This window comes from Mus pahari, chromosome 3, assembly GCF_900095145.1.
Source record: "Mus pahari chromosome 3, PAHARI_EIJ_v1.1, whole genome shotgun sequence".
NCBI classification, from domain to species: Eukaryota; Metazoa; Chordata; class Mammalia; order Rodentia; family Muridae; genus Mus; species Mus pahari.
Genome location: NC_034592.1, coordinates 35,632,404 through 35,655,889, shown reverse-complemented (window position 1 = coordinate 35,655,889; position 23,486 = coordinate 35,632,404). Strand labels below are relative to the sequence as shown.

Sequence of the window (23,486 nt, the reverse complement as noted above, 5' to 3'; positions counted from 1 at the left end):
CTAGTTTTTCCCTGAGGAGAGCACCCTGAAGAAAATACATAAATAACACAGTAGAGAGACTGAAAATCAATATTGGGACACATCCTAGATTTTCGATTACACACTCACACATACAAGTGCTGCATTTATTGAAAACCAGATCTGGAAGGAGCAATCATTATCCTTGAATGGGAAGTACTAAGACATGTCCAGGTGGAGCGATGTGGTAGGAGGTTAGCTATGCACATCTAAAACTCAAGTAAATTGTTCTAAAATACAGACTTGTATGTACTACTCATAAATACACATATAACATGGACTACAAACTTCTTTATTTAATCCCAACCCACACACACACACAGAGAGAGAGAGAGAGAGAGAGAGAGAGAGAGAGAGAGAGAGAATATCTTAAGTATATCTAGCTAGACAGATAACTAGTTTCCAATTGTATTTATTTTGACACCACAATAACAATGTTTTCTTGTGACTACCAAGTGTGCATACTATGTGAAAACTGACAAATTCTGAATGTATCTTCTCTTAGACACTTAGTTATCATATATTAGAAATGTCACAAGTCTTCACTTTTTAGACTATAAACAAACAAGAACAGAAATAAAATCCATAGAGGATAAGACAGTAACTTCAGAAAAAAAAAAAGTTTCTGAACTAGAAAAAGACAGGCATAGATTAATAGATTAATAAATCTGATGCTGTCATATGGGTCAGCCATGACTCTGTTAATTAGATCCCAAGTTTCTTCATAGTTTCTCTCCTTACTTTTCCCCAAAACAAACAAAAAATGCAAGGAGGATAAAATAAGGACTCTGAAAAGATTCCCTAATCAGTGAGCAGCACAGAGTTGCCAGCACTGGGGTGGAAAGTCTCCAGAAGATCCAGGGAAAGCCCAGTCTCCTTTTAGTTGCTGTTCAAAAGCTAAGGGTTATGACTAGCTATAAAGAAAGCTTACCTTAATCTAATTTAATGTTTATAACCTCTAAGTGAAGATGAAAAATGAAATTCTGGTATGTGGAAATTATTTCACCACCAGGCTGTATTAGCACAAATAAAACCTCTATTCAGGATAAAACAGTAAACTCTAATTAATTTTTCTTAATTTAGTTTTCTATGGACTCTATCAAATTACTTATTTGAAAATAAGTCGTTCAACCAGTGGACAGTAACTCCTGAGTAAATGGCAGACACTGCCACTTGGGTCAGGATTGTAAGTCAGGTCATTTTACCTTTTCTCATCAATAAAATGAACTCGACAGAACAGATATTTTAGAGTAGTACAGCAGTAGCACTTTCTATGAAAGTCACTCCTTTTGGTCAGTTCTGAAGCTGTGACAGAAAGGACAATGACAGCTGACATTTACTGAGCATTTTAAAACTGGTCAACACCTCAAATGCTGTTCTCTAGGCAGTGCAGAATGCCAATCAGATCTGTCCTCCCCTGCCACTCGATGCAGAATCTCTTCACCTTCATTTCCAAGTAGCAAAGCTCAATAAGCAGCTTGTTTGCTTTCCTCTTTGCTTGTAAGTGTGAGCTCCAAGAGGGCAAGCCAGAGCATCCTGCACCTGTACTAAACAGATGCTCAGCGCAGGCGCCAAAACCAGAAAGGCAGCCCACAGTACTATTTCATTAACAAATGAGCTTTTCTACTTGTACTATTTCAAATTAGTAGAGAAGGGTTTTAAAGCAGTGGCACAGCAAGGAATAAAGGAAAAGGTGTAGGATAAGATGCAGGAAATGAGACTGACGCAGAGAAGCAAAGGTGTGCCTCCTCCTGCTAATAGTTGCTCTCCAGAGAAAGAGTAAGTATGCCCTCTGGTCTTCACTTGGGAGTCCACTTCTAGGCTGGCAACAGAAAAGCTGCATTCCAGACTTAAGAACTGAATGGGTCACCTGCAGTAGTGTGCTTGTCACCAAAGCACTCATAAAACTCACTTTCACAAATTAAGTGTCATATACAGATTCACTCTAACTGGATTAAGCTCCATGGCTTTTGTCCTCCTCCCAACCATTTTTGCTTCTGGATACAGAATTCTCAATCTCCAAATAACTAAATAATTTGTGTTCATAAATCAAACAAAGTCTTGTTTCAATGCAGAGGAGAAACAACATGTATTAATAAACTGTAGGCATTAAACCTCCAACTTACTTCTATAACAGTGGTAGTAGATTCTTTTCTAAGGTCCATGACCCGGGAATCTGGCTGTTACCCGTACCAAGCATTCTTTTCCTCCTGCTGAGTGGACCTTTAGTGCAGTCAGATGCTGTTGGTTACATTTACTGCATCTTTTTTTGTTTTTGGTTTTTTGGGACAGGGTTTCCCTGGCTGACCTGGAACTCACTTTGTAGACCAGGCTGGCCTCGAACTTAGCATCTTGATGGACATTTCATCTTGATAGTTAGTATTATGGTTCAGAGGTGTCACAACTGCATAGGGTTCTAATTTACTTCCCTCCCTTGGCAGCATGTATAGAATTTTCTAGAACCATGGAAGCCAGACCACATGGAGTAGGTTTTCAGATCGGATTCATTTTAAATTACTATTGTGTAACAAACTTTTTCCTGTGCAGATGCAATACACATAATCTGTTCACCCTAGATAGGAATCCTACAATAGACCAAAGTAAGAAATACCATCAAAGTCGAACTTAGTGAACCATGAGTTTAATTGAGGTTACAATCAATGTGTCACTTTCAGGAACAAATATTATTCAAGGACAGCTACATTACTAAAGCCCACCCGAGTATGGGTGGCCACTCACAAAAGTTGAGAAGCTGGAGTGCTTTGCACAACCTGCAGGTAGCCCAACAGGTTGGAGAGTTTCCTTCCTAAGTGACTCTGGTCTAACCCTCTTTTAGACAGGTCCACTGATTGCCACTTCTAGGCAGCTGCTCTGGTCTCAGAGTGTTCCTTTCAGCTTTTGCTCTTCTGAGTCTTCTTTTACAGCTTATAGCCTATTAAGTCTGAGATGGACTCTCAGCTTTTGTGGCAGAGAGGGGTCTAGTGAATCTTGTCAGTTTCAGGTATTTCCTGAAACTGTTTTGAGTTGTTTACTTTCTTGTTTTAAGGCATTATTCTGAAGGAATGCCAGGGCCAGGAAGTAGGAGTGGGTGAGTTGGGGAGCAGGGTCGGGGAGGGTATTGGGGACTTTTGGGATAGCATTTGAAATGTAAATGAAGAAAATATCTAATAAAAAAAATTAAACCAAAAAAAAAAAAAAAAGAAAAGAAAGAAAGAAAGAAAGAAATGACGGCATAAACAGGTATAATCACTAAAACAGAGAAATCTCATAGGATTTTACCCCTAGGTAAAGAACCAGAAAAAGGGGAAAACTAGTCTTTCCCAGGGATAAATTTTCTAACAAAGGAATCTGAAACCATATACACACACAAACAACAAAATCCAACTCAGCAGGTTGTATCTTTACATTTGTGCATACATGTAGGTAACCCAAGCAGTCAGAGGAAACAAAGCTGTGGGTGTGAGAGTGAGGCAGGGAGACATGGGAGGAGCTGGAGGAAGGGAGCCCGGGGGAAAGGGAGGATGTAGTTATAGTAGTAAGGATGTATTTTAAAGGGTATGCTTCTATAAATGCTAAACATTATTAATAAAATTTAGTAAGTTCCCCTACACCTTTCCTAAGCAAGAAAGGAGTAGGTCTTCCGAAGCTGGCTTCAATGCTACCCTGCAACTTGGTTCCTCACTACTGTTCAATAGATGTGTATATAAGTTCACTATCAAGAAGAAAACCCTAAAAAGCACTTTCAGAGATGATTTGGTTTCTCAGAGGGTAGTAATCTGGCACAGCATGAAATGTCATCCTATTATTGCTTTAATATTAATTAAGGTCGATGGTTACTTTGTATGCTCAACTTGAGGATTCCCAACATATGAAGCCCTGACTCCATCTCAAACCAACAACTAGACAAAATTTCATAAGGACTAAGGAAGCTGATGTCACTTTAAAAAGAACAATGTTGCAATACTAAAGTGTTAAATATATAGCCTTTTGAAATGAACAAAAAGCTAACTTTGTATCTTATTTGTAACTTTGTATCTAGATTCTAATCTTTACCTTATCAAGTGGCAGGTATTATCAGCATGAACACAGATCTTATAAACAGGAAACTTAAGTTCACAAACAGTTTTACTGAAACCACATTAACTCTTTACCACAATAAGGCTTAATAATAGAGTCAGTCCGTCAATTCCCTCATACTCATGACTCACTATCACCAGAAAAACCAGTTTGCATTCAATTTACTCACTGTGGATGAGCTTCTTCCTATGTGTGGAAAGAGTTCCAGCATAAGCAAAAAAAAAAAAAAAAAAAAAAAAAAAAAAAAAAAAAAAAAAAAAAAAAAAAGTGGCCTATATAACACCAAGTGAGAGGCTGCTTCTTGAGTCTGGGATCATGTCTTATAAAAACTAGGAATTCTTCAACTTATGGTACATCCTCCAAAACTACAGATTTGACTCAAGGCAAGTTTCTAAAAGTATCTGAATGTTTATTACAGGAATTCCTGGGACTGATCCTATCATCTCAATGAAACTCTACAGAACAACTCAACATTGCGTTTAATACTTGCAACACTATAAACAAAGCAGTTATATACTTTGTCTTCAAGAAGCTTAGGAATAACAAAATATGATACCACATTTATACAGATTATTCTGAGCTTTTCTCTCCTGGGATTATTTATCTGAATCAAAGAGGAAAGAATGTAATTATAACTCTAGATGTGTGTACTAGGTGGTTTTGGGTATAGCATGGAGAAAAAACATGAGAAGATGGTATACGGTGGACCACATATGATAGGGTACAAAGCAGTAAGAACCCTTGAGTACTTTTAATCACAGAAGCAACATAATCCAACATGTAAAGTACTATTCTAGCAATAGCAGAGGTGAAGAAGAACATGAAAGCAAGAAGACCAGCTGTAAGGTTACAGAGACATCCATAACCTCAAGGGCAGTACATTCTGAATACTATAGCATCAAGATGAAAGGTGGTGAATGTGGTCTGGGAGAGCGCTTAGAGCATTACCTCTCCAATGTTCATCACAGAGTACTGTGAAAGCAGTGACACCATGAAACAACAGTGAGTTAGAAAGAAACATCAGCAGCTTCAATTATTAATCACATGGAGGCATGCCTTGTTTGTATCCTTAATCATGCTAAATTATTTTACAGTGAATGGTTTTTGTTCATTATAAAGAACCATAATTTAAAAGAAACAGATTTTAAATTATGTATGTCCTAATACCACTGAAGATAATACTAATAAAAATACTCTAAATAAATGATGTCTTTGCTATAATAACTCCCATTACTTAACTGGCATAGCCAGCTTATTGATATTGTTAAGGTCAAGTCCTTACAAAATAGCAGTTTATACATAAACCAGCCATTACCTAAAGATATGAAAGTTTCTCCAAGTAGTAAAAGATACTATGCCATTTTCCTAAAGAACTTAAACAAGGTGCAAAGAAAATGTTCTTGGCAAGACTGCAAGATCTCTTCCTAACAGGTCTTTTAACTGTTGGAAGGTGGGCACCTAGCAGGTAAAGTACAGGCATGTCCACGAGACTTTAAGTGTGCAGTTTATCTCACCTACCCACTCATAACTACTTCCAAACACTTTAAACAATGAGTGCACGCTGCTAAAATCAAACCAGTAGCCAGAAATTTCTGTCTATGACCCAATCACTTGTTCAAAAATGTATTCTACATTTTCAAACAACTTTCAAAGGGAAGCACATGAGTATGTGTTTTCTGTACAGCTGTGATGCATGTTCTTTCAACTTCATGAGGCTAACAAGAAGATGGCAGTGAAAACTACTCAATGTCGAAAGCTAAACTAGTCAATAACATGATATAAAGATGTCAAAGATGTAACTGAATTACCTATATAGTATTTAAAAGTAACTGCTCTCTGAAAAGAGGAGCAAAACAGAAAAGTAGAAGAAGCAGAGTTTAAAAAGCATCTTGGCTTAGATTCCAGCTCTGATACTTGTAAGCCTTTATACATCACAGTTTATCTGTAATCTAATACTACATACTAAGTCTTGTGAGATAAAAATTAATTAAGCTAGTGCTTATTAAATATACTTTATCAACAGCTCCATTTTACACTTTCAGAAGTATGGTTGAGGAATGTGAATGTTATAACAAATCCCAAAGATGATACATACATACCAGTATCACAGTTTACAATTCAGTGAAAAGAAGCCCTTTGTACGTTTGTTTGTGTATGTGTACATATAATTATTCGTAACACCACCCTAGAACAAGCACTTAAATAATCAGTAAATGCTTGATGTAATTACCTCCACTTATTTTTAAATTTAAAAGGATTACAAAATTTATATAAAAACTCTCACCAGAAATGAGACTTAAATCATGCAGTTATACTATGTCAGAGAAAGTCAGAGGTGTCCACAGTGAGATTCCACATAAAAACAATGTCATTTGCACAAAGTTTAAAATCCACAGAAAGTTTTAAGTCAGTTCAGGGTTGACTTTCTTATAAAGATTTGTCCATGCCAAGTTACTCAAGCACAAAAGTGAGGCCTTGTTTTTCAACATTCCTAAACACCCACAGGAATATCAATAGCAACAAACACCTGAAACCCAGGGGGTACCTACAACAGGTCTCGGTTTATTATTTGTGAATTGTAATAGTGTCTTTCCTTTCTTAAATAAAAAGTGTTAAACTCTTAATTAGTACTTCTTATAAAAGTCATCTAATATATAGACACAGACACACAGACACACACACACACACACACACACACACAGGAACATCTTAAAAACATTTGCAAACCAGCATTGGATATATTTCAATGTTCTATCATCTATGACATTATATTAATGTTCAAAACTTCCTTTAATAAAAATTGCATAAATTATATATAAAGTTCCCTTAAATGTGTTTTTTAGATTTTTCTGTCACATTTATGAATCTAGGGTAATTTCAAACAATTATTAGGGCACAAAGTACTTTACTTTCTCTTCTAAATTTAGATACTGAAACAAAATTTTAAAGTCACTGACAGAAGAATGGAAGTTATCTACCACTGGGTTTATTTTTCCATATGCATTATTCAAAGATTACAGAGATGAAAGAGCTGATGCAACAATATATTGTTAGGTATGTTATGTAAATAATGCTTAGAGGAATTGTTCTTATCATTAAATACCAGATTTTATGAAGTTTTACCATTTAGCCTACTAATATTAGAAAAGCACAGTTAAACTAAGAGACCCAGAAGGCCCAAGGTATTCAAATCTTAAAGTGTTAAAAAATATACAGTAAAAATTAGGATTTAAAGATGGCTCAAAGAAGTATAAACAAAAGTTATCAGTTTTCTTGGGAATGTAGATTGTTAGCTACTTCCATGAAAAGTTCTGTGTGGCACTGAACTAATGACAGCCCTCTACATAATGGAAATAAAGAAAATTCAGAGCATTTAATCTGATTACCCAGTTTACATTTTCAGAAATATTTATGAAGTGAGTAAAAAATCAAAAACATTTTTTAAAGTTTTTACTATCCAATTAATATTTACTATGCTGTAAACAAATCAACATACCTGAATTACCAGTAATACATGGTAAATATTTCTCTGAAACTTTTACTTGAAAGATCCTTACAGATATATATCACTAAAACCTTTACAAAGCTTTCATTTTCCATACTTTCTTACCTAAATTTATGGGTCATTTCTAACAGTCAAGAGTGTTTTGGCAAAAGATCTTTTAAAAGGCATTAAATCTGAATAGAGAATAGCATAAAAAAGACAAAGAAGATTCTGAGACCACTTTTTCATCATTAATAACTTCAATATGAAAGCAGAGTATATTCCATACTTAAGGAACTGGGTCGGAGTGAGACTACAGAAGAGACTAGGAATGATATCAATACCTGACTCTATTTTGCTGACAGGACCCTGATATAGCTGTCTCGTGTGAGGCTATGCCAGTGCCTGGCAAATACAGAAGTGGATGCTCACAGTCAGCTATTGAATGGAACACAGGGCCCCCAATGAAGGAGCTAGAGAAAGTACCCAAGGAGCTGAAGGGGTCTGCAACCCAATAGGAGGAACAACAATATGAACTAACCAGTACCCCTAGAGCTCGTGTCTCTAGTTGCATATGTAGCAGAAGATGGCCTAGTCGGCCATCAATGGGAGGAGAGGCCCTTGGTCTCGCGAAGATTATATGCCCCAGTATAGGGGAATGCCAGGGCCAGGAAGTGGGAGTGAGTGGGTTGGGGAGCAGGGTGGGGGGAGGGTATAGGGAACTTTTGGGATAGCATTTGAAATGTAAATGAAGAAAATATCTAATAAAAACAAAGAAGTTTACAGCATACAAAATTAGTAAGACTGCAACTGGCTCTAGTTTCCACGACAATAAACATTCCACAATGAACGCCAAAGAAAATAACTCACATACTACTCAGTTATACTGCAGTTAATACTTCTTTAAAATATAAAATGTTCAAAAGAAAATACAGGATAGTAACTTACTTGAGTAGGAACAAGTACAGGAGGGTAGGCCATCTTGTGATGTCTGTACACCCAAAACGCACAAATGACAATTCCTGCAATTATCATAAGTGGTACTAAGGAATATAGCAGAATGTTGTAATAGGGTGGCTTCGGTGTAACAGGATTTGAAGTGGCTGCAAAAGAGGGAAGAAGAAATGGCTCGGATTTGGTCTACACAATCCTATAAGTAGTAACCATAGTTGGGGGCCGGGGGTTGGGGGAATAGAGTATAAGAAAGTAGTAGTAAATTAGTCAACAACACAAATGTATATTTTCACTATACACTTACGCTGTGTGACTTCCATCTCCGGAAAATAAGAGAACTTTTCATTACACATATTGCCCTCACAGCAACAAAAGTACACTTCAGGGCTGTCTTTTTTTTCTATACAATCAGTCCTATTTAAAAAAAAGAAAGAATAATTAACACATATAGCATTATATTGACCCCACAATAGATGCTTTTCTTCTGAGACAGGAGTCATTATATTCAAATTCAAGGAATTTGTGAGTATCCAATAAACAACTCTTAAAATTAAAACTGTCTTTAGACTTCTGTTAATAAATCTCAGCAGAAAAAAAAAAAAATCTGAGTTTATGATGATCACAGTGACTTCCTCAGACTATTGCTTTAATGTGGTTAAATGAGCACTCTAAGGTAACTATCTCCTTTGTTTTCTTTTTAATTATTAGAGAAGCTTGAAGAAGAACATAAAGTCAGTGAGGCAATTTTAGTCTAGGAGTTGCATTTGCTCGTAAGAAATATAACTATTTTGTGAATATTAAAAACTAAAAAGTAGATATAAAGCTAAATAAATACACACATACACTAAGTACTGTGAGTTTGTATCTCAGGAACAGAACTTATTTCAGCATCAAAGACCCAAACTATCTATTCTCACAGTAGTAGATTTTCAATTCTTGAACAGATGAACAGGATTGTATTTTAAGAAAACAAAAAAGCAGAGAACTAATATGAACAACAAACACATAGGACCTCATCCCTCAGAGTGATCACAATCAGGACAAACTAAATTAAAATAAAAAGCAGCAGCCTTGATAAGAGTTACCCTTGAGAAACAAGTTTCAATCAGCTACTAAAAAACAGCTATATAAATCTGTCCTTTTAAAAAATCAACTTTACTGCTGTTAAACATCAATGAGCCTGCTTTTTGTAGCATTTAGCAACAACTGAGACAACTCTAGATAAAAGTTCAAGTTTTTGAGCTAATAGCTTTACCAGTATCAAACTCCAAAGAGAATCTACTAGCATCAACTTAAGAAGAAATTAAAAAATAAGTCAAGCAGTTTTATAAGGAATATGTAATTTAAAAATTAAGTCATGTTTCCAAGCACTGAAAACACTTAACTCAAAAAAAAAAAAAATTCCCTTTATCATACTATCTTTATTTGATCAATTGATTTATTCAATCAATTTTAGAGCATAAATATTGGATTCATGAATTTCTATATTATTAGCATTTAATCCCCAGAAACAAAGCTGGTATGGTCATCACTGAGAGCAAGCACTTTATGCTGAGTAATGCTCTCTGTGAGGCTCCAATGAATGGCTCACTAAGCACTGTAGTACTGCCTGATTATCACACAAGTAAAACACTGAGTTGAGAGGCAAGATGTACAGGAGTTTTTACTATACATACATATGTATGCATGTATGTATACATATACACATAACACTTATGCACATGTGCACATGTAAACAAACACACACTCATAGCTTCCTCATATGAACTAATAAAAGATCAGTTAGAGTAAAGATAACCCCTACATTTTTTCTACTGTCTTCCCATTTCCTTTTATAATAGTAGATATCACTTAATTATGCACTTATACTAATAGTCAAAAATACAGGCAAAGAATGTAAGTATAGAGAAATAATTCTTGAAAATTTTACAAACTTTGAAGCAAAAACCAAATATTAAATATATAAGTGAATGATTATATTTTAATATAATGCCTAGGTCACATATGGCTTATCAATCATCAACTGTAGGTAACTGAGGCTCCTGGAGAAAGACAGAATGGTCAGCAGCTATGGGTCCAAAACAGCTGGTTAGCTAGGACTGTGCAGGCCTCTACCATTTTACAACACCCACCCCTAGTGCAAAAGTGGCAGGCAGGCAGGAAAATAATCAGTCCAATATTGATGTCCCTTCCTATAGAAAAATTAGAAGTACTCAATAGCATTACCATTTATTTATTCCAGTATAAAATAACTGAAATAAAATGTACTAAAGAAAATGTAGCTTTATATGAGTTTTTAGTATGACATAATTCTGAATGTCAACATAAATATCTCTTGTGGTAAAAAACAAAATACCAATTTCTTCCAAATATATAAAGAAGAAAACTGAATGGAAATTGAACACTGCAACAAATCATTATTCCTCTTTAAGGATATATTTTTCAACACATATATTTTCTTTTAAAGTGATTATTAAATTGGCATTAAAGCTTATAATGCTACTAAGATGGTAAAAATTATTCATATATAAGGGTTCTCACTACTTGTAGATTATTCAAAACATATCAAGAATAAAGCAGAAATATGGTATGTTTATTACTCAAAAATCTTGATGGTGAATGTTATGATGGTGAAGGTTATGATGGTCTTCATAATTTCATCTTCAAAACAGCAAGAAATACTTGAAAATCCATGCATTGATCTTTCTTTCCTTTTCAAGGCAGGACAGAGAGAAGGAAAGTCACTGAACTCCACCATAGAAATTAAATGCATTCTTACCTGTCATAGCAGTTGATATCATCCAGCCAACAACCTTGCTTCACTATTTCAATGGAACCAGAAATATTCTTCCAGGTAGCAAAACAATGTCGCCGTTTATCTTTATCACCATAGCAAGGCTCAACACCAGTCTGGTTGGTTCTGTCTCTTTCCCAATTAGCATTAAAGAAAAGACACTCCTGAGTTTCTGATCTGCCAAGTATAGCACCTGTAAGGGTAACAGAAAACTTAATGTAAATATACATCCCTAAGATCAAGGTTTTGAAAAAGGAAGCCACTTAAGGTACTCTTGCAATGTCGAAAGCTCCTATCCCCTAATGCTGCAACTTTGCAGTTGCGTCCCCATTCTTTAGGCATAAAAATCATTGCGGTAATCTAAATTGCCTACATATATCACAAAATTTCTCTTGACAATGTCAGCTTCATTTAAACATACAAAACGTAACAAAAATTGTTAATTTTATTACATTTCAACCCTTCCATGGCTAGACCTCCTTTTTAATATTTTGTGTGACATAATACAACCTAAGAAAACACAATTCTCTGTATAGTTTGGCTGTAGTGCCTTCAACTCTGTAGACTAAACAAACCAGGGCCATGGAGACTTTCAAATCTGGCAGACATGCCCTCAAAAGTGAGTCTGTTAACTCAAGTAAAGCAATTTATATTAATAGGCATTGCCAGTGGTAAAATTTGAATCTGTTGGTAAAAACAGGAATTGTGAGGAGAGATTTGCAACTACTAGCATTAGGATAACATGTGATAATGATATCAGTGGTAATATTAACAAAAGTAGTCTTTAAATTCTGAATAATGAAATGAGCCAATATCCAGAAGATCCACATAATTCAGAGAATCATTATTTTATAAAAGAATTAATGTGATGTTACAAAGCATTCATGTGTAAAAAAGCACTCAAGCTGAGAAGGATCAACTGATTTTTTTAAAAAATGAGGCTACTTTGTGAATTTTGGTATCATATAAAAGAAAAGATGTAACTCTCTAAATAAATTATTAAAATATTTTCTCTTTTCTAACTAGTTAATTGTGTATGGATAGACCAAAATAATACAACAATCAAAGAAACATACATTGGTAGCTAAATTAAAAAGATAAGAAATCCCATTGTTTTCTTCTAAAAGATCATGAAAGTTAGAAAAACATCACATTTCTTTTTATTCAGAAAACACTTTTCATAAAGATTTCTTTTACTAATATAGAATGGACACCTGCCATTTAACACACTGCCATTTGAAAATGTCCTCATTTCTAACATGAAAAACATACAATATGCATTAAAAAAAAATTCTCGGGGTAGTTGTGCGATGGCCAGGAAATATCAGTCCAAAAGGCTCATGTGTTGAAGATTTGGTCCCCAGATGTGGCATTATTGGGAGGTGACTAGACACTGAGGTCTCTGACATAACCAATGAATTAATTCAATGTTAGTGCCCTACCGTGTGGTATTTTACAAGATTCCCGGGGGGGGGGAGGGCTAGTTAAATATGTCACTTGGGCTACAACCCCTTCTCCCCAGCTGTTCACTCACTCTGCTTCTTGTCTGCCATGAACTGTGTGGCTAGACTGCACAGTCCCATTCATAAGGTTCACATCTGTACTAAGGTCGACAGCAATGAAACCAACCAACAAGTGTCTGAGACAAGAAAACAGGGATCCAGCATACATCTTTTAAGTCATTGATGGCTGGTATGTTGTCCTAGCAACAGCAAACTAACACAAGTTTCTTAACTCTAAGAACCTAAGTAAGTCTTGGGAACAGCTGTTCTACAGTGTACTAACAGAATGTACTAACAAGAGATGTAATTATGACTTTGTAGTGTCTATGTGCAGAAATGCTGTCATGAAATGACATAGTGCAAACTACATGATAACTATGGCATATGTATTGTAGAGAAGGTCTGCTACTACTATTTATCTGGACACATCAGCAACCATTTTCTAAGTTATTTCTTTTCAGAAACTTCTTCAAAACATGAGCAAGCCAAGTTTCTCTTGTACTAAAAATTCTAAAAGTATGTACTGCCCACACTCTCATCTTAAACAGGGATGGCAATCGTTTCTGTAAAGGTCCAGACAGTATGTATTTTAGGCTTTGCAGGCCATATGGTCTGCACAAGCAACTACTCTGCTTGGGAAGTACAAAAGTATCCATAGACAGTAAATGAATGAACAGAGTTTGTATCCCAATAAAACTTTATTTATGCAAGTTAAAAACTAAACTTTTTGTAATTTTTAACATCTCATGAACTATTATCCTTGATATTTTTTCCAAACACTTAAATACAGAAATTCATTTGGGGATGCATCTGGCCCACAGGTTGTGTGAGCAACAACTCCCTCTTAAAGCATTGCTAATGTGCCTGGCTGATGTGCCTGTTGGATTTGTTAGAGGGGTGTTTTGTGTGCATTCCCCTCCACTTAACTCATGGGAGGGAGAAGAAAGCAATCATGGGAGGCAGAGGGAGAGAGGGACCTGGGTAAGGGGAACATGATCAGGTATTGGGAGGAGGGGCATGAGAAAAGCCCTGAGGGTCAGCAGAATGAATGGAAATATGCAACCTTGGGGGTTGGGGGAGAGGGCCATGGATCCTCTTGGAGACAGTAGGGAGGAGGAGTGGGATGAGGAACTGTGGGAGGGCAGACCTGGAGGAGGGTAATGACTGGACTGTAGAAAAATAAAAGTAATAAAAAAGCACTGCATAGCTATTTTCAATTTGCAAAAGAGGAGTTCGTTGAAGCACAGGAATATCTTAACTAAAATATAACCAAACAAACTAACACTGCTTGTAGCCAAAGTACCAAATGGGCAGCACTTCTGGTTTCCAGTCAATGAACAGTAGCTTCCTGAAGTATTCTACTGAGAGTCTGAAGAGAATTTTGTAGCACATAAGGGATGACAAGGAAGGGGAAACAGTATTATGTTTGAGACAAAAGACAAACAAACCATCACTTTAACCACTGTGGACGAACTTCTGGCACGTATCTTTAATGTTAAACGCGCTGCAGGGTGATTCCCTAGATCCAGATCATCATTTTTTCCTCCATAGGTAAAGAAAATTGCTCATAAGAAAACATCTGACAACCTTCCTCCCTTCTTCTGAAGCTAGCTGGGTAACTAGCCTCTGCCCCATACAAAACAATAAATAAAATAGCATGATACTTATGAAAACATACTAAATGTATCTAACTTTTTTTTAAAGTCTTAATGTTCACATTGTGATTTCAAAACATAGTGCTATACTAGGATGCTACTTTTCAAATGGTACATTCTAATCTAATGGTTTCTGAAATGTTAAGCCTCTCTCCCTAAGTTTATTCTACCAAAATAATTCCAAATAGTCCAAGCTGCCATTTTAAAAGAAATAATTAGGCATAAAAGTGTGCGTGTAAGGTACATTCTTGAATGCTGTTTCATGCATTCTTAGTGCCATTTTCTATATCCTGGAAAAGAGGCAGTAACTTAACCACACACATGCACATACATACACCTACTATATATTTATATATTTATGTGTTTCTTTTTTTTTTCCCCCTCATGGAAGACCTAATAATCCTTCCTAGCTTAAAGTTTCTGGACTAAACCTACAACCTCATATCTAACCTTGAATAAGCAAACAAAACATTCACTACCTCTTTCCACATCTATAAAATTAAGCAGACTAATTCAGTGTCCACATTTTTCTCTAGATCCATAATTCATGTCCAACTTTAGAAAATCAGGAACTCTAGTCACAATCAAGTATCTCAGTAGCTTATGCACCATTTCATGTAAAGTACTTGCATTGATAACTAGCATTAACTGCTTTATTTTCTTACCACTAGGAAAAAAAATTAAAGCAAGCTATAAAAAGGATTTGAAATTGGATAGAACAAAAAACACCCAAGACAATCAAACCAAAAACACTTTTCCATATAAAGAAAAGAAATTTCATCTAAAAGATTGCCTTTACATATATTTTGGTTTGGGCACCAAATATTAAAATAATATAGCAATGCTAGCTTTATACACAATCACTTCTGGATTAAAAACAATACTTCCTCATTCATTTCAAAGTAAAAATTCATTTCAATCAACTAATTAATTTTAATACAACTATGAAATTGTACCACACTTCTATAAAGTAACAGCACAGGAAAAACAGGCCACTAACTTGGATGTTAAAGTTCTTAACAAAACGTTAGCAAACACAATCTAATAATGTATTTTTAAAAAAAGAAAAAAGAAAACTAAGACATCTGGGCTTACTTCAGCTATACAAGGCTAGTTCGGTATTCAAACTTACTGCAGTCTAGTGAAAAATAATATAAGCACATAAACCAACACAGAAGAAACATCAGATAAAATTTAACACCCATTTATAATTAAAAACAACAGCATACTTGGAATAAAAAAAGAACTTCTTTAATATCATAAAGAGGATCTAAGTGAAGCCCAGCAAGGACATCATACTTAATGGCTATATATAATGGGAAGACTGTAGGCTTCAGGCTAAGAACAGAAATAGACATTCATCCACATTCCTCAGACCCTTTAGTTAAGGCAGTACTTAATGATCTGATTTCTTCTACAAAGCAAGAGACAGAAATCACAGGCATCGTCTTGAGAAAAGAAAAATAAAACTGTATTTTCAGATGTCATTACTTTTCTAAACAATATTCCAAGGATTATATATAAAAGAAAATCTACTAGAACTCATAAGTGACAAGATTAAAAAAGAAAAAAAGTTGCTCTTCTATACACTAACAATTAACAAAATGAAATCAAATTCTAAAAAATTCAAGACCAGATACAATGTTAGAAACTAACATAATCTAACAAAACACAAATGTGGTGAAAATTATAAAATGATAATGGAATAAATATACAAACACTTATAGAGGTATCCAATTTTCATATAATAGAAAGCTCAGAATCAGATGTTAGTTCTCCCTTAAGTTATATACAGTTTTATATAAATGCAATCAAAATCTCAATTTTTGAAGACATAAACAAGTTTATTGGATGATAGTTTAAAAAAAAAAAAAAAAAACCACAAAACCCTGGAGAGCTTGCTCCTCCTCCCTTTTCCTCCAGCGTTAAGGTTTACTATGTGGTTACACAAACTAGGACACTGTGATAGTACAGGAAGATAGTGCAGATGTGTGATACAGACAAAACCAGAAATAGATCCACACAAACCAGACCAATTAACTTTTAACAAATGAAAGCACTGCAAGGGAGCTTTCTCAGCAATGACTGCTGAAGGGCTTAGACTGTATAAGCAACAATAGTTTTGAATCTCTTCCTGTCACCATTGTTAGCCTAGCAGTTCCTAAAAAGTCAGCTCTTTCAGGAAACTTTGCAGTCTAAATCTCATATACGTTTCTATTTTCAAATTTTCTTCTGGTACACATAGCAAAACCCTAAAGTCTGATCCTCATTACTCCTTTCGTTCTCTCAAAAACGCTCACTGGCTCACTGGTTCAATGTAGGTGATTAGATCCTTGAGCCAATGGAAAGTGATTTATATCTATTGATTTATTTTATACATAATTTTAATAACCTAGATTTCTTTTAATTATTATCATCACTCAGGTTTTTGCAATGCTGACGAACAAACCTATGGCCTAACACATGCCACTTAGATGTTTCCCAGTTCCTATTCACAGATGCCAGTCAGTCTGTTTGTGCAATAGTATGTAGATGCATACATGCGGACACATATGTGCATGTATCATTTTCCATGTTAGAATGTCACTGATTGTTAAAGATTTTTAAATCTATGAAGTAATGCACATGTAAATTAATATGGTTTAGCCATTATGTAATGTATAGCTATTTTAAAACATGCTGTACATGCTAAATGTAAGCAATTTTTCATAGAAAATTTAATTTATAAAAAGGCATGAACAATTGCTTGCTTTAATGACTAGGAAAGCTATACATTTGAAATGACCTGAAGTGGCATGTGTTCATTTAGATAAGCAAAAAATAAATGGTAATGACTGATGGCCCTATCTTCTATCAAAATGTCAGGTTTTTACTAGCAGAAAAAATTTATTTTATTCATGACTAGACCCTTATATCTTGCATAATACATGAAAATCAACATTTGGTGACCTGATGCACACTGATATGTAGATGCCTGCATAATATCTAGATATTACTTAACACAAAATTAAATAATTTAACTGTTTCATGTTTCCTTAATTTTATTTCAACAATTTCTCCTTGTTAAGCTTTTGGGTTTTTGTGAAGTACAACTATTAATTAGTTGTAATGTGTTAATCTTGATATAAAAAAAAAAACACAACCATTTTAAGATATATTTATTTATGTATGAATACTCTATTTGCACATATGCCTATATGACAGAAGAGGGTATCAGATCTCACTGTAGATGGTGGTGAGCCATCATGTGGTTGCTGGGAATTGAACTCAGGACCTCTGGATGAGCAGTCAGTGCTCTTAACCACTGAGCCATCTCTCCAGGCCAACTTCTAACCATTTTATAAAGCTGTGTGGCCAATAGTTTTAAGTAAAAACATACAAATGTACTTTTCAAAAACATGCTTGGTATCCATCTTACCTACCCTCTAACATACAAAGTACTTAATAAGTGATAAAAGGCAAAATATACTGCAACAACTGAAAGATATCTATAAAGTACTAAATGGGTGGTTGGAAATAAAGTATCATTTGTGATTACAATTTCATGTTATATTATTTCTAGTTAAGAAAGCATCTTTGAGAACCCCATGACCAACCACACCCTCTAACAATTTTCCTATGTGTGAAACAACATTAAGAAAAAAATGTTTTGGCAATTTAAAAATCTAAGGTTCTTCCCTAGAAGCTTTAAATAAGTGGCTGAGAATACAGAATAAACACATACGCTAGCAGGACACATGCTACCAAGCCCACACCTAATCACAGAGATCAATTGATTCCAACCAGTTATATATGACACTGGGGGTTAGATTTTTAAGTCTGTATAGGAATACATATGTAAATTAATGTGTCTTAGTCATTCCACAATGTGCATATATTTCAGGACATGTTGTGCCTCCCAATGGGAACTTAATCTACCAGAAAAAGTCAGTGATGTTTAAAATATACTTTGAAAAGCAATTCTTACTTCCCTTCCACTCTTCCTACCACTCTAGGGTCAGACTAGAAGTCCAGAGAATCAGTTAAAGACAAATCAAAAAAACCAAAGATTTTTTTCATTCATCATCTTACTGTACAAATTAAATAATAAAGCAGTATCAAAATGTTTTGTGCAACACTATATAAGTGAATGATTTTAGAATGTTCAACACCTCAGAAATCCTTTTAAGTAAATACGTGTGTGTGTGTGTGTGTGTGTGTGTGTGTGTGTGCGCGCGCGCACATGCGCGCGCACGTGCACACACGATTATTTCAAGTGCTAATATTTAGCAGTCCTTTACTGTTACTGTTACAAAATCCTACACAGAAACTTAAAACCTTTCCTAAACTGAACTTGGAGAGGGACTGGAGAGGTGCTCTGTGGTTAGGAGCACTGACTATTCTTCCAGAGGTCCTGAATTCAATTCCCAACATGGTAGCTCACAACCATCTGTAATGGGATTCAATGCCTCTCCTGGTGTGTCTGAAGACAAACTACAGTGTACTCACATAAATAAAAGAAATAAATCTTTAAGAGAAAGAAAGAAAGAAAGAAAGAAAGAAAGAAAGAAAGAAAGAAAGAAAGAAAGAAAGAAAGAAAGAAAGAAAGAAAGAAAGACAAGACAAGACAGGGTTGGACAGATAGCTCAGCATTTAAAAGTATCCACTGCTCTTCCAGGAAACCCAAGTTCGATTCCCAGTGCATACATGACAGCTCACTTCCTGAATAATTCCATACCCAGGGTTTCCAATGCCCTCTTCTGAACTCCTTGGACACTAAGCAAGCACATAGTTCACATATATTCATGCAGGCAAAATATTTGTATGCATAAAGTAAATGGTAAAAATAGTAAAAATGCTGTCAGAAATAACTGGAATACTAATGCTTAATATGAAATATCCCTAATTTTATCCAAAAATATTTTTAATTTTTTTTCACAAACAAAATATACAGGGCCAGCAAGATGGCCCAATGGGTAAAGGTTCTTGTCACAAAGACAAAACTTCAAAAGCCACAGTAAACCAACACTTAAAACTAATGGTCTCTTAAATCCACACTGACAAAAGAGTCACAGACGTTGAAAGAACTGACACAGAAGACTTCCAAGCTTCCAATTCCCTCAGTCCCACAGACTAGCAAAGTAAGAAATTAGATGGTTTCATTTATTGGGTTAAGTAGTTGGCTGGTTCTAAATGTTTGTCTTCTACTTCTAAGATGGCAATGCCTCCTTCCAAACTCCCTGCTTCTCTGTTAACTCTTCATGGTTTCTTGTCACGGTCCAGTATAAGTTACAGCTTCAAAGATAAGCCAGGAAACAGTTTTGGCCTACAGACACAAACTTGGGGGATTCTATCTTTAAAGGCCCAAGTCAAGCCATGAATTTCTACAGTTCTCTGGCAATCTTTCAAAGGATGATTTATATCAAAGTAGTACTAACTAATCAAGTTTTATCAAGTCTTTAAAAGGAAATTTCTGGTTCCATCCATTTTCCTGAAAAACTCGTGATGTTCTTAATAACTGAGTAGTATTGCATTGTGTAAATGAACCACATTCTCTGTATCCATTCTTCTGTCGTGGGACATCTGGGTTGTTTCCAGCTTCTGACTATCACAAGTAAGGCTGCTATAAACATAGTGGAGCATGTGCTGCTGTGGCATGATGGGGAATATTTTGGGTATATGCCCAAGAGTGGTATAACTGGGTCTTCAAGTAGGTCTATTTCTAATTTTCTGAGGAAACTCCAGATTGATTTCCAGAATGGTTGTACCAGTTTGCAATCCAACCAGCAATGGAAGAGTGTTCCTCTTTCTCCACATTCTCGACAACATGTGCTATCACCTGAGGTTTTTATATTATCCATTCTGATTGGTGTAAGGTAGAATCTCAGGGTTGTTTTGATTTGCATTTCCCTGATGACTAAGGACTTTGAGTGAGGTAACTCAGTCCCAAGAGTACATACATGCATGATATGTATAAGTGGCTATTTGCCAAAAAAGTACAGAATACCCAAGATATAATCCACAGAACTCAAGCAAGTTAACAAGCTGAATAGCCCAAGTAAGGATGCCTCAATCCCACTTGGGAGGGAGAAGAAAGCAATCATTCAGGACCAAGGGAAGCAGGGACCTGGGTGGAAGAGAGGACTAGGAGGGGAAAGAGGGAACATGAAGGTTGCCAGGCTGTGTGTTGGGGGTGGGGAGATGTACCAGAGACCTGGGAGGTGAGAGACTCAGGTCTCAGTAGGAAGGACCTTAGATGAAATGCCCAACACTGGGAAGAGAGAACTTGTAGTGTCCACCTCCAGCAGAAAGACAGGGCCTCACGTGGAGGGATGAGGTTGCCATCCCACAGTCATAAACTCTGACCCAGAATTGTCCCTGTCTAAAAGAACTACAGGAACAAAAATGGACAACAGACTGAGGGAAAGGAGGTCCAGTGACAGAAATTGGCTCAAGGAGAAGCTCCAAGGCCTGACACTATTACTGACGATATGGTGTGCTTACGGCCTAGCATGGCTGCTCTCTGAGAGGCCCAACAAGCAGCTGAAAGAGTCAGATGCAGATACTTATACCCATCCAATGGACAGAAGCTGGGGCATAAGGGAAAAGCTAGAAGGAGCTGAGGTGGGCAACCCTCAGCAGTCTCAACTAACCTGGACCCCTGGTGTCATGGTTTGTATATTCTTGGACGAGGGAGTGACATCATGTGTAGGTGTGGCCTTGTTGGAATAGGTGTGACCTGGTTGGAATAGGTATGTCTCTGTGGGTGTGGGCTTAAGACCCTCACCCTAGTTGCCTAGAAGTCAGTCTTTCACTAGCAGTCTTTTGATGAAGATGTAGAACTCTCAACTCTGCCTGTGCCATGCCTGCCTAGATGCTGCCATGCTCCCACCTTGATGATAATGAACTGAACCTCTGAATCTGTAAGCCAGCCCCAATTAAATGTTGTTTTTTATAAGACTTGCCTTGGTCATGGTGTCTGTTCACAGCAGTAAAACCCTAACTAAGACACCTGGGATATCTCAAACACTGAGCCACCAACATACACTAGCTGATATGAGTCCCCTGACACATATACAGCAGAGAACTGCCTGGTCTGGCCTCAGTGAGAGAAGAAGCACCTAACTTGACTCCAGGAAGTGGGGAGGTCTGCTGGAGTAGGAACAGGGGGAATGGGATGAGGAATTGTAGGAGGGCAGACCAGGAGTGGGATAACAACTGGGCTGTAAAAAAGATTAAATAATAATAATAATAATTTAAAAAGAAGAAAAAAAGAGGAAATTTCTGATACTCATATTTGAGGAATGGCCTTTAACTCTGCATAGAATATTCAAATTAAAATTTATATGCTATTTTTAAAATACACAATAGTGAAAGCTACATTAAGAGATGAAATGCAAATTCTCAGAATCATTACAACTTTTTGATGGTTTATGTCCTTGGAAGTCTAGACCCTCTTCTCATTAATCTCATCAAAGCTATGCAAAACAGTGAAAGTGAGAACGAATGGGGTGAAGGTGAGCATGACAGAGAGAGTGCTGCCACTGATGATGGTGATGGATGTGAAGAAGGAGCCTGAGCAGGACTGACAGTGAAGGTGGGGTGAGGATGGAGGAGGGGCAGAGATGAGTTTAAGTGTGAGTGACCTTGAGAGTAATCACTTCTGCACTGTGATGGTGCAAGCAGCAGCACCCTTGAAGACCAAAGTAGAGAACATAAAAGGCACCTCTCACCATCCTCCAGCTTAAAACTGCAGCTGAGGGGATGGTGGCTCAGCATAATAGCAGAGGATCCTGTGATCCACTTCTAGCACCCACACAGTGACTCCTAACCATCCACAACACCAGTTCTAGGGGATACAATGCCCTCTTCTGGCCTCTTTGAGTACCAGGCACATGTGTGGTTCAAAGACACAACAATATGGTCAAAATATCCATACAGTTTTAAAAGAAGTATCACCAACAACTTTTTCTATCTTTAAAACTATGTTTCTTCAGTTTACAAGCAGCCCAATTTCAAGTGGATAAAAACTGAATAAATAAATAAAAGTCTGGCATGGTATTACAAACCTGGTGACACCAATACTAAAGAGGCTGGGGTATGAGGACCATTCAAAGTTCAAGACCAGCATGTGTTACAGGATATTTGATATTTCTAGTTAGGGTGTGGCTCAGCCCTTAGCATACACCTTTAATCCCTCTGGCTGGAATATAGGCACACCCTTAGTACTCACATTTAATCCTAAACAATGAAGGAAAAGTTAGTTTGCAGAAGGAAGCACCCATGTTTGAAAGTGATGTCTAATTGAGTGGCAGAAAAAGTGACAAATCAGAGAAAGATTGACAGAATAGGATATTCCCCTATTCTAACTCTCATGAGAAGAGATAGGGAAGCTACTTAAGAGAGAGACAGACAGGACAAGAAGGAAGTCCAGTGCAGGAGTACAGTAGAGTTCCTGGAGAGCAGCACAGAGACGGGGAAGGAGCAGTTTTACTGGGGGAGTTTTACAGAGACAGATTGAAGAGAGAACAAACCAGACCCAGGTCTTACAGAACAAGCAAAAGGCAGAAGATTAGAACATACTGCTAAAATTAGTTTGAGGCCAAGCAGAGCCATTCAGAGGCCAAAAGAAAAGCCAAATTGAATAAATCAGCTTGAAGAGGAGTTTGAGCCAGAACATCTGAGTTGAACCAGCCAGCCAGAGTTCAGAAAGAACAAGAAATGGTGAGCTTATTCAGCAGTTAAGTCTCAAAGGCTGAAAACATTCTATTAGATTCTGGAGGCTTGAAGTTTCCAAAACTAGGCCTAGGTAATTACAACAGGAAAATAAAACTTATTTTTACAAGCCTGGGCTTCATAGTGAAACTTTAGTTGAAAGAAGGCTGTGATGGAGCGGAGGAAGGAATGAGGAAGACGAGAGGGAGAAGAGGAAGGAACAGGAGGGGAAAAGGAGAAGAGAAAGGGATGAGAAGAAGAGTAAAGAAAGAGGGATCTAAAGGTTCTGTTTACATTTTTGTTGTAGG

The 23,486-nt window shown here is 36.4% G+C and overlaps 1 protein-coding gene across 2 annotated transcripts in view; it reads right to left on the bottom strand.

Annotated features, from left to right (window-relative positions):
• Acvr2a (activin A receptor type 2A) overlaps window positions 1-11,530 on the bottom strand; it is a 32,139-nt gene extending 20,609 nt beyond the window's left edge. For both annotated transcript variants that reach the window (XM_029535820.1, XM_029535821.1), the window contains exons 1-3: window positions 11,313-11,530; window positions 8,838-8,947; window positions 8,528-8,682 (exon numbers count right to left, since the gene is read on the bottom strand). In XM_029535820.1, the coding sequence (XP_029391680.1) occupies window positions 8,528-8,682; window positions 8,838-8,886 (204 nt within the window). In that variant the 5' untranslated portion in view covers window positions 8,887-8,947; window positions 11,313-11,530. The remainder of the gene's footprint in view (window positions 1-8,527; window positions 8,683-8,837; window positions 8,948-11,312) is intronic.
• Between the last annotated feature and the right edge of the window lie 11,956 nt (window positions 11,531-23,486).